Raw genomic sequence first — 12,537 nt, 5'->3', positions numbered from 1 at the left:
TGGAGTATAAAAAATTTTATATATTACCGCTCAAAAAATTTCTGTGATGTGAGTATACATCGTATATATAATGTAGACATTTGAGTGAGAGACGTACAGTACGTACATCTATACGTAACTGATGAGAGTAGTAGTAGAAAAAAATTCTAGTAGCCGAGCAGCGTTGGCGGGAGCGCGAGCAGCGGCTGCAGCGCGCTTGGCGCCAACTTCCTCGCGAAGAGGAAGCACACCTCCGACGGCTGGCCGTTGTACAGGCACCTCTGCCCCGCCGCCGCCTTCCTCACCCACGCCTCGCCGACGTCCGCGCCGCCGAACGTCGCCGGGTGCGCGCCGCCGCGCGACCAGTCCACCCACGTCACGCTCCGGTTCGCGATCCGCCCCGCCGCCTCGATGGACAGCACCGTCGGCAGGTAGTGCTCGTCCACGTAGCACGGCGGCCGGCACAGCTCCCGGAACCTCGGGTAGTACCGCTCGTCGCCGACGACGAACACGGCCAGCGACCGGTCCACCTCGAACCACTGCGCGCCCTTGCGCCACTGCTCCGGCGACACCTCCGGCGCCAGCCCCGCCCTGTAGCGGCCGCGGCCGTGCGGGCCCGGGTCGTCGAAGGCGCCGACGAAGCTGTGGCGGGAGGCGGTCAGGTAGCCGTACACCGCCGGGAAGCCGTGCAGCGGCACGCACGACTCGGAGACGAGCACGAAGCGCTCGTTGCCGCCGTCCAGCAGCGCGTTCGCCAGCAGCCGCCGCTCCGCGTCGAACATGTTCGTCTGCCCCCATTGCGCCACCTGCACACCCATTTCAATTTCCAATCCATTTCATACACTCTTCAGGTTTGCTTCTGGAATTATTGTTTCAGAGATGCTGACGATGGATGAGAAAACGAGATGAAATTTGTTTCTAGCTAATTGTATGTAGCCTGTACAAGTGTGATTGAATATTCTTATTTTTTTTTGGGATTATTAAGGAGGGAGACTTTTACACCATGTCATTTTCACCCTTGCATTCGTGGCGCACTGCACTTGCCAAGATGCCACGGAAGCTGAACATTCATCTGGACACGAACCCGACTCAACGCTCTCCAAATTCCCCCCAATCTTTTAATTTAATTGAGAAATGAAAAAAATCATCTCGCATTTGAAACGGAAACTAATCAAATTTGATATGAGATTTGAGTTTGTAGTACCTGGCTGGGCACCTGGCGGCGGTAGAAGACGGAGGTTGTCGGGAAGTCGGGGTTGTATCCGGGCGTGGAGTGGACATAGATGGAGAAGAGCTCCCGGCCGCCGCTGCCATTGAAGAACCTCTCCCAGAGCGGCGCCAATGGCAGCGGCCCACGCGTGAGGAACATGAACGCCACCTTGGGCACCCGCCGGTACGGATACCGCCGCACCCGCGGCTCCATCGACGCCGCCCAGAGCAGCTCCTCGTCGCTCATGTTGTGCCAGGCGCTCGCCGCCGGTAGCCGCGTCCACCGCTCCAGCGCCGCCCGCCCGCCGTCCTCCTGCTGCTGCGCGCACCGCGGCTGCTGCTGCCACGCCGTTGCCGAGAGGACGTTGGGGACGTAGGAGGCGCCAGCGCCGCCGCCGAGGAGGAGGAGGGCGGCTGCGGCGGCGGCGAGGAAGCCGGTGGCGAGCACGGCGAAGATGAGGAACGGCTTGAGGAGCTTGAGGGGGAGGAGGCTCCTCGACGGCGGCCTCGCCATGTTGCCGAAGCTGTCCTTGCCATTGCCGCCGTTCACTGTCACCACCATCGCTACCCCTCCTTGCATGCTGTCCATGGCAACATCCAAGAACAAGACATCTTATTGAAAAATGAAAAATCCTACTAGTAAACAATATTATTGGCTCCAATCCTATCCTAAACAAAAATGCAAAAAAAATTAATGTATGTGTGGATCCGAGAAGCGGTTACGTCCAAGGAAGAGCGGTTTCTGCCCTTCGGTGAAATCGAAGCAGAGAAGAAATTAAAAAAATTACACGGTGATGAGTGGGTTAAAAAAAAAAGAATTTCTCTGGTGAAAATCACGGAGTCCGAGATTCCTGAATCGTGATTCCTTCACCGGGAGCCAAGAAACGCATAAAGATGAGAGACGAACTGAAAGCGAACAAGAGCAGCAAATCGCCGCAAAAAGGGAAACAAGAAGATACTCATACTCCTTGCCAATCTATCCATCAAATGAATCAAACTGAATGAACCAAAACCAAAACCAAGCAGAGCAGAGCTGATGAGAGAATAAGGACCTTTGATCACGAAGCTCGCCTTGGAGAAGCAGCAGCAGATCGATCGAGCAGAGGTTGAAGGCCTCTAGGTTAGGCTAGGGTAGCACGGTGGTGGTGATGATGAGAAGATCTTCCTCAATCGCCGAGCTGAAAAAATCGGAGTACTTGGGTGGTGGTACCATCTGGACATTTAGAGGAAAGCAGAGGAAAGAAGGAGATTAGAGAGGGAAGATTTGGCTTTTCAGCACGGCCATGGTTGAATTGTTGTTGCCTACGCCTACTTGGGGACAACTTTTTCAGTGCTCCCCCTCAAGACATTCGCAAATTCCACCGGATTCCTTTTCGATGATGCTTTTTCTAGGACTAAAAAATTTCCCTTTCTTTGTTTTCTGAAAACGTCAATTTCGAGTGAACTAAGATGTGTTTCACTTGCAATATTTTGGCTGTCCAGTTGGTTTCTGAAGCGTCAATTTCGAGTGAACTACGATGTGTTTCACTTGCAGTATTTTTTGGCTATCCATTTGGCCTTGACTTTGTTGCTTTGGTAGATGATTTGTTTGTGCACCATATGCACGTATATGTTATGTAACTTTCTACTGTTTTTAGAGTTCGTTTCATCGTAGATAGTGCGAAGAAAACATACTTTATTAGTAGCACGGATAGTACTTGAACTAACTATTTCTTAATTTTCTACAAGAGTTGCAGCTATATATTCACCAAAGAGCTCTCGAATTTGACAAAGCTCTTATGACCTGCCAAATAGAAAAGAAGTGCAAAGTGCACACCCACATGTGACTTGATGTACATGGCTATGTGCTTGTCAACCTCTGCTTTTACTTTGCCATCCAAAAGGATACACTAGTATAAGGCTGTGTTTAGATCTAAAGTTTGGATCCAAACTTCAGTCCTTTTCCATCACATCAACCTGTAATACACATATAACTTTTCAGTCACATCATCTCTAATTTCAACCAAAATCTAAACTTTGCGCTGAACTAAACACAGCCTAAGAAGAGAGGAAAAAAAGAATAAAGGGTGACTTGTATATAATTGAAGGGGAGGTGGGGGTGATATTGAGAAGAAGACCATGATTTCAGTTATCAGTTTGTGGGCTCCTCCTGTTCTTGCATGTCGTTGTTTGAGGTGGGCCCCACTAACCGTAGACTATACTAGTAGTAGATTACTCTGTCCCTGAAGGGAGATAGAGACTGATTGGGATTCATCTCCTGATCTCCTCCTTCCAGGAGACATCCAGGAACTGTACATACATCTTGTGGGAGTGATTAGAGAAAGGTATCAAAAGATTAAACTGTACAGTGCATTAGGAATAATTACTAGTCGTATGTGTAAGGAAATCGAGGTGAAAAAGGGAGAATATTTTGGACTGAAGAATAACATGCTGATAAGCAAAAGTGCAGCTAAATGAAATGAAGCTGAAAAAAAAAGAGAGAAAAAATTTGGACTGGGAAGAGTAATCTTCTGATAAACCAAAAAAAATGCAGTCAAAGGAAAGTAAGCCCAAAAATGAGATTTTTGTGAGATATTCTTTTAGGACTGTGAAGATAATCTGGTGATAAAAAAATGCAGCCAAAGGAAACTAAACTGGAAAAAAATAGAATTTTTCTTGGACTGTGAAGAACAATCAGGTGATAAACAAAATGCACCCAAAGGAAAGTAAGCTAAAAAGAGAGATTTTTTTTTGGGAAGAGACGAGAGACGACTGGAATTCTGGAAAGTCCAGGCCAAGCGCAAGTTTTGACATATTCAGAGCAGGACGACGGACTTGGATCATCTCACCATTCTAGCCTGCAGACAAGAAATTACAGAAAAAAAATTGATCAAATTTGACCGAATATCCGCGTACGTGCCGGATTGAACTGAACGTGTTGAGTTATACTCCCTCCGTTTCGAAATGTTTGACACCGTTGACCTTTTAGCACATGTTTAACCGTTCGTCTTATTAAAAACTTTTGTGAAATATATAAAATTATATGCCTACATAAAAATATATTTAACAATGAATCAAATGATAGAAAAAGAATTAATAATTACTTAAATTTTTTGAATAAGACGAACGGTCAAACATGTGCTAGAAAGTCAACGGCGTCAAACATTTCGAAACGGAGGGAGTACTAACTTGTACTCCCTCCATACTCGTAAAGGAAGTCGTTTAGGACAATGTTTAAGTCAAACCTTGGGAATATAAATCATGAATAACTCTTAAGTTGTTGAGATTGAAAATATAAAAATTATTTGAATAGATTTGTCTTGAAAAATACTTTCATAAAAGTATACATATATCACTTTTCAATGAATATTTTTATAGAAAAAAGAAGTTAAAGTTGTATTTTGGAGACCGTATCGATGTTCTAAATGACTTTCTTTGTGAGTATGGAGGGAGTATTACTATTAACTGTACGTCCGTGGTTAATTCGCCAATCAACTGAAATATAGTCAACCGGTCAATTAATTATCAAATTAAAGGCCCTGCAAATCTCATATGAAATTCCTTCGTTTCAGAATGATAACGAGACGTACAGAGAGAAATGGAATGTCCATAGCTGTGCGTGTGCCATCGTTGACTGGGCCGGCCGCTCGTGCGTGCTCAAGTACTCAACCTGAACCTGATTGTTAGTTATTCTTCTTCAGACATTCAGACAAGCTAACAGTAGAGAGAATAGTCTTGTGGTACGGTGGTTAGGCTGCGAGAAAACCTTGCTCGCTAGCTGCAGAAATAGTAGGTTGCGTATGAGATATTTGAATGCATGCATGAATGAATGAAACTAATATGCGTGCTTCTATTTCATGATTGTACGTATGCTAGCACGAGGGAAATGTAGAACAGTAGGAACAGTGGGAAAGAAAAAGAAATTAAAAATATACTTCTTTGTCACCGGTTTCACATGAATATATATGTTCTTTAGTCACAAAGTAAAAGGAGGCCCTTTTATACATGACTAAGGAAAAAAAGAGTTTCTACTGCACGTACCTGACTATTCAGTGACCTGGCGGCTATCTAGGTAGGACTTAAAATCCATCTAGTGGATAATTTTGCTATATATTTGTTAAGGCATGCCACGAGAGCCTTCGGCCGAACCTGCTAAAACCATTAAATCAACAAGCCACTGCATCAGGCGAAGCCAAAAGACGAAGTCAAGGGGGTTCGCCACCAAGTTTATCCTCTGGGCGAAGCCTCAAGGCGGAGCACGAAAGGTTCGCCCCATGGAAGACCGGCTTCGCCAGGGAGCCCGCCAAGCAGCACGGCCCATGGTGCCATTCGCCTATTATGGGCCAGGCCAGGGGCCTTTCAAGGGGAATATAGTTGGGATGGACACTACATGTCCCTCTAATATCCTTATCATAAGGGTATAATGTAAATTTCTCTGTACATATTGAACCCTAGTGGGTATAGGCATGTACTAAGACTATAAATATCCCCCTAGGGTTGTGTAAGGGGGATCCCTAAAAAATTTCATAAATTAATATGTTATTTATTGTTCAAATCACTCCACCGAGGGAACCACGTCCTTCGACGTGAAGCTCTTGTCATTTTGACAACAATATTTGTTAATAAATTTTGTCCAAGTAAATATCAAATATAAATACAATATAATTATACCGTAATTGCATTTGTAACTGGTATGTAACTATAATATAACTTTCATATAATTTCGAATGTTAGATTTGCTTCACAAATCATGCAAACTAGTAAGAAAAAAAAATTATGGCCACACGCATAGGTGAGGGGATTTGGTCCCGCCACCTTCACTTCGCGAAAATAGTGCGTTATCGTGTGATTTTTGAACGTTACTCTGTAACTACAATACTTTTTTCTGAACGAATCGACGCTTAGGTGCGCCCATTTTATATATTAGGATAGAGTTGAGAGCTACAGTATATGTGTTGGAACACTTTTTGGCTGCTCTTTTTTTATATCTTTTAGGTTGCTAGAAGTAACGAATTGTACTACGCTTATTTTTAAAAATATTTAGATATTTAAATAATGAATTAAACCAGCCACTACATCCTCAGGTAGTTTGTAAGTAGATAATGAAAAAGAAATGTTATACTCCTACATAAGAGGATGATATAAGGCAGGCAGAGCGTAGCCATCAACAAGGCCTTGCCCTTGCCCTTGTTGATCGGTAAGAGCGAGGTGGCCGCCCCAACTCAACTGCCTCATCATTCACATCACTTATTTTGCTTCTGCTATGCTACGCCATCGCCGCGGTGCATCCAATGCCAATGAGATGGAGATGGATACTAGATTTCATTTGATATAGAGAGAGAGCCGTGCATGGTTAGGAATGCAGCAGCAATGCAAGTGCAACACGCGCGATTAGCGAATGCCATCGCCATTGCCTGCCTGCCACCATTGACCGCCCGCCTCCACGTGTTGCCCCCCGCTCGCCGCCACTCCCGCCACTCCGCTTCCTCTCCCGCCACCTCTCCTCTTCATCTTCTTCTTCTAGAATCCAACCCCCTCCACACGCCCTCGCCCAACCCACCACTCTATATATCTCCTCCTCCTCCTCCCATCGCTCCTCTGCTCTGCCCTCTCTTCTTCTTCCTCCTCTCTCTCACTCTGCTTATCTTAGCTTCTTCTTCTTCTTCAATTCAATGGATATGCACGCTGCCGACGCGAGGCGGCCGGCGCACGAGGCGGCGCTCAGGGCGGTGCAGAAGCCGCCGGCCAAGCCGTGGCGAGCCTCTCCGTCGGCGGCGCCAGGCCCCGCGCCGCCCAAGGTGTACCGCGTCGAGCCCAGGGAGTTCAGGGACCTCGTGCAGAGGCTCACGGGCGCCCCCGCGCCGCCGCCGCCAAGGCAGCCCGTGGCGCCGGCGCAGCCCGTGCCCGTGCGCCCCGCCGTCGACGAGGCCCAGCTGTACGCGCCATGGTTCGGCTTCCCCATGCCCATGGCCGCCTCCCTCGACGCCGCCCACGGCGCCCTCATCTGAACCGCCCGCCACGGCTGCCATGGCCTAAGCTACATAGCTCGCCGGCGCAAAGGGAAAAAAAATTAGTTTAGTTTTGCTGTTCAATATCGATCGATCGGGACAAGTTAGTGTAATCAAGTGTAAGATGGTGATGCATGGCTTGATTGTTCGTGTTCAGTAGCCTATACAAATGTATAATTTCATACAGGATAGCAGTACAGTCAGGTTAGTACCACTAGTTGTTCTTCCTGTAATTGCAATAATAACAATTGTAGATCGAAGAAGCACCAACACTTTACTGATTTTCTAGCTGCCTGAGCAAGCAACGAACACACTCGCTGTCAGAGTGTTTGTGGCTTTGTGCTTATGATGAACACTGAACATATATTGGTCTGCATTAGTAATGAATAAAACTGTAGCATGTCTAACTTGAGGAGACTCTTAATCGTGTCCTGTTACTTCTTTCTCTTCTGCCAACATCTCGTTAATCTACCTGCTGGTTCTATATGAATGAATGCATGGAAATTCATTCCTCTTCTTCCATTCTCCAGTAAAGGGATAAGGGTTCGAGCTGCTAATCAACTCAATCAGTAGCCTGTTAACATTGATTCTTGCATGCTGATTACAGCAGCAGTACTTGCGAATGAAACGATGGGTGTTTTATTTTGGATTTTTTGGTTAGCACTGACTTGCAAAATGGGAGTGGATGAACAATGGCGTACTCTGCACTGTCTGCAGAAGCTGAGGCTGAAGCTAACTGAAAAGGTAGGGCGGTGAGGAATAATACTGTGTGTATGTTTGGAGGGGAGTCAAATATGTTGGCCGGCCGTTGGCGTTGGCGTTGGTTCAGTCAATTCAACGCAACTCTTGTGTTTCTGACCAAACAAGCGCGTGATCAGACTAGTATGTAGTATAAAGAGTTCATTCTTGGTCTATGATGTATGTATGGCCATGTTGTGTCACATTCAGATTACTATTGTACAATATGACTACCTCATTATTTAGTGGTATTTAGTGGTGTTCCATGTCATATCGGATGTTTAGACACTAATTTAGAAGGACTAAAATTTAGTCCGTGTCACATCGGATGTTTGGACACTAACTTAGAGTATTAAACGTAGACTAATGATAAAACCCATTTCATAACTCTGGACTAATTTATGAGATAAATCTATAGAGTATAATTAATCTATGATTATCCTATATAATACTGTAGTAAAAAATATGCTAATTATAAATTAATTAGGCCTAAATAACTTGTCTCACGAATTAGCTCTGCATAGCAGCCTACCGAGTTGGGTGGCTCTTGTGCCGTGCCATGACCGCCTGATCCGGCGGCCTACCTCCTTCCGCCGTTCATACGCTGCAACCATGTATGATCTCAACTTTCCTATGCTGTTGAATTGCGTGCCGCTGTTCACTTGAGACGTCATGTTGTCGAAACATGAATTCGGCAATAATAAAACGGGGTAGCGCACGAGACTTAAAAGTGGATGGATGTGGAGACAAAGGATTTAGACAGGTTCAGGCCCTCTCAATGAGAGGTAATACCCTACTCCTGTTTGGGGATTTGAATCCGCCGAGTGTGTATTGATCTGACGATCAGGTTGTCTCATCTGCCCCCTAGAGGGCCTCCTGCCCACCTTATATAGGATGGGGGGCAGGATTACGAGATAGAAACCTTAACCAATACGGTATCGGTTTCCTAAATCTACTTTACAATATTAGCCAACCAGGACTTTAGGCCGTTCCGTAATATACAAGGAAACGTAACACCCAAGTTATGATCTGTTACATATTACATACATATAAGTTATCCCCTATAACTAGTCAGATAACCATGCCGTGTGGGTATGGGGTACCCATAATCTCCACAGTAGCCCCTGAGACCTTCACAGTCAGAAAGATAATCTTCTCTCGAACTAGATTACTCCAAAGCCGAGTGCTTCAATCATCTTCGCCATGATCTCCCGAGTACTTTTTCTAAATCAGAAGACTGTGGAGGGCTGAAAAAATAAAGTCAGGTGCATCGACTAGATGCACCGAGTGGTTTCGATAATTGTAGTCAACCAAGCGACTTAATATTAATATGTAGCAGATGCGGTGTGAATCCCTGAATAATATGATCCAAGTGATATACCGACTGCTTTGTAAAATATGATGAGTGTAACCTAAAGTTGGCTACATCATTGAAAATTCACATAGCAAAATAGCTATAAAGAAGCTTGTATGTTGTGAATAAAGAAATTTTCAAAGTACTGGGCATACGCCATGCGCACACTGCTTTAACAGATGTGCTTAAGTCCCTAGAAGACACATGGTTCCACCACACCTGGAAATATATGGCATATGTGGTATAAAATCCGAGTAAATAAACTCATAAAGGATTTACCAACCGCCTGAAAAATGATCACAATATATAATCAGCCTAAGCCATAATATTGGTCAATAAAAATGCACACTTACGTGGCAAAAAGCAATAATATTGTATCCAATCAATTGCTTAAAAACCCAAACAGCACCTTGACTTATAAAAAAGTCAGCGGGACAGCTATATAAAGCTTTACTGTTTGACACCTTTTAAGATGCATTGTACCAACTCCTAAAAAGTTAAGTAACTGCGGTATAAAAGGATTTTAAGGTATTGGGCACTTGATCACGCGCACTTTGGCCTAAGCAAAAAGTGCCTAAGTCCCTAAAAGAACGTGACAGGCCACACCTGAAAATATGGGCTGCAGACATATTAGGCCTAGGCCAAAAAATATGCCTTCGACACCCTTTAAAGGATGACGCATGTAACATGCTCCCGAGTAATAAATCTTCCGGGTAATATAGACCAAGTGTAGCTCATATGAATAGCTTCTGATCTGAATGATTATCCCTTATGGGATACTCCAAAATAAATATAATAATTGAATCCCGAATGGCGCAAGTATTCGGTTGATAGCCCTTACGGGGAATAATAATTGGTCCAGTCGTTGAGCATAGAAAATAGACTCATAACTATGAATCCATGTGGAATGTATCCGGAACAAGTCCAAATTGGAGATATAATCCTCACGCTTGAGTTGATGAGCCCCTGAGCATATAGCTTGTCCTTCTATCATAGTCAAAATTGTCTATTGGCAATAGCTGACGCAGTCGGCATGGAGATGAAATGACCAACATGAAGACGAAATTGCTCATCAGAAGTAACGGAAGATGTCAGTGGTAGTAAAGATGCCACCAATCAAATGTAATGAAGTTGCATAACCATGGAGGCGAAGAAACCAGTCGGCAACAGTCAGGTCAGCTAGCAGTGAAGATGTAGGCGCCCAACAACAACGAAAGAACAGTCGGTGGTGACAAAATGTCACGCCCGGAAATTCACTAGTAATTTCCGAACTTATTTGTGCATAAAATCCTCGTCCAGGAATCAGCCGAGGTACACAAACTGACAATTTAATATACAGATTCATCAAATTAACTAAAACGATAAATACTTACTTATGAGGCACTTAGTCCTCATCATGAAGAAAACTGCAGCGGAAAATAAAATCTAGCGAAGCTCCGGCTCCACTCCCACAGGCAGCTCAACTGGGGTATAAGCCAAACGTCTTCTCCTTTGCAACTTGTCTTCAACTTGCAATAATCGGTCTTCAATTAATCTTCTTGAATACTTCCGGCGCACTCGCGAACCTTCGCAACGACGGAAACGACAAGGATGAAGACGTAGACGCGCATCAACGGTGATGGCGAAATCCACCAATCATGAAGATGAAGAAAATAATCGGCGGCGACAAACGCATCCGACGGTAATGATGATTAGCGGCAACAGAGATAGCCGACTATGATGACGAAGTTTCCCATCAACGGCAGCAGAGTAGGCTATGTTGATGAGGCTTGACAAGATGTTGATGAAGATGACGATGTCAGTGATCCAGTCAATAACGATGTAGCAGCCGATGATAACGATGAGATCCTCTATCGGCAGTTGCGTAGTAGGCCAACCGTGAAGACAAATAATTGGAGGAGAGTTGATGTTGTTGCCCAACTCGTCTAAACCGAAATATTTGAAGTTGTTGAAGTAGAATATCTGCTCCGAAGCAAAGATGAAGATAATGACTCCTGGAGTTGACTCGTTGGCTGATTAATTGATTGCTCCATCTTTGACATAAAGCTTGTCGAATTTTGAGCCATGTATTTGTGTAGCCCCCGACTCTTTGTTTAGTTGGGAAACAACTGAACATAGAGTCGAGAATTATAGCTTCTTATCGTCGAGTAGTCATTGCTTGATTGAAGATAAATGTTGAAGATGTCCAAGTAGAAATCCATGATGACAAAGTTGCATTGCCGTGATGAAGTGACAGAAGCAAACTGGTAGTGAAGACGCGCAGTTGTGAAGATAAAAGCACTAGTCGGCGGCAGCATAACCAGTCGGCGACGGAAGACGATGATGTTCATCAGTAGTGGTAGCTGTCTAAACCAGACGTAGAGGTGAGGGCACTAGTCAGCAGCAGACGTAGACAGCTTGTGTTGAAGATGATGATGCCTATTAGCGGTGACGGTGATGTAGCCAGCCGTGAAGAAGATAGCATCAATTGGCGTCATAACAGGCCAGCCGTGCAGGCGGTGACACCAGTCAGCGGCGGATGCGGCGGCCGGTCGGTGAAGATGTAGACGCCCAACAACGGCAGCATAATAGGCCAGCCGTGCAGGCGGAAACACCAGTCGGCGGCGGTCGAGGCGGCCGGTCGGTGAAGACGTAGACGCCCAACAGCGGCGGCATAAAGGCCAGCCGTGCAGGCGGAAGCACCAGTCGGCGGCGGACGAGGCGGCCGGTCGGTGAAGACGTAGACGCCCAACAACGGCAGCATAATAGGCCAGCCGTGCAGGCAGAAGCACCAGTCGGCGGCGGACGAGGCGGCCGGTCGGTGAAGACGTAGACGCCCAACAACGGCGGCATAAAGGCCAGCCGTGCAGGCGGAAACACCAGTCGGCAGCGGCGAAGGCAAGCCGGTCGGTAAAGACGTAGACGCCCAACAACGGCGGCATAAAGGCCAGCCGTGCAGGCGGAAACACCAGTCGGCGGCGGCGAAGGCAAGCCGGTCGGTGAAGACGTAGACGCCCAACAACGGCGGCATTAAAGGCCAGCCGTGCAGGCGGAAACACCAGTTGGCGGCGGCGAAGGCAAGCCGGTCGGTGAAGACGTAGACGCCCAACAACGGCGGCATAATAAGTCAGCCGTGCAGGCGGAAGCACCAGTCGGCGGCAGACGAGGCGGCCGGTTGGTGATGTTCTGACTGATCCATTCCTGGAGCGTAAGAGATAAGCTTAAAGCCATGAATCCCTTTTATGCATATCTGGATCTGGATCCTGCAGAACAAACATATAGGATGAGTAG

General features: G+C 46.0%; 2 protein-coding genes across 2 annotated transcripts; one reads left to right on the top strand and one right to left on the bottom strand.

Annotated features, from left to right (window-relative positions):
* On the bottom strand, positions 1-2,496 carry LOC4352886 (glycosyltransferase BC10-like). Its single transcript, XM_015765213.3, has 3 exons — positions 2,241-2,496; positions 1,184-1,769; positions 1-785 (listed from the first exon to the last, which is right to left on the bottom strand). The coding sequence occupies exons 2-3, from the start codon at positions 1,766-1,768 to the stop codon at positions 147-149; spliced, it is 1,224 nt and encodes a 407-aa protein (XP_015620699.1). The 5' UTR covers position 1,769; positions 2,241-2,496; the 3' UTR covers positions 1-146.
* A 4,200-nt stretch (positions 2,497-6,696) lies between these two features.
* On the top strand, positions 6,697-7,594 carry LOC9270699 (VQ motif-containing protein 29). Its single transcript, XM_015765214.3, has one exon. The coding sequence runs from the start codon at positions 6,840-6,842 to the stop codon at positions 7,173-7,175; it is 336 nt and encodes a 111-aa protein (XP_015620700.1). The 5' UTR covers positions 6,697-6,839; the 3' UTR covers positions 7,176-7,594.
* Positions 7,595-12,537: the final 4,943 nt, after the last annotated feature.

The sequence above is a fragment of the Oryza sativa genome, chromosome 12 (genome assembly GCF_034140825.1).
Source record: "Oryza sativa Japonica Group chromosome 12, ASM3414082v1".
Lineage (NCBI taxonomy): Eukaryota > Viridiplantae > Streptophyta > Magnoliopsida > Poales > Poaceae > Oryza > Oryza sativa.
This window is presented reverse-complemented; position numbering and strand designations above follow the sequence as displayed.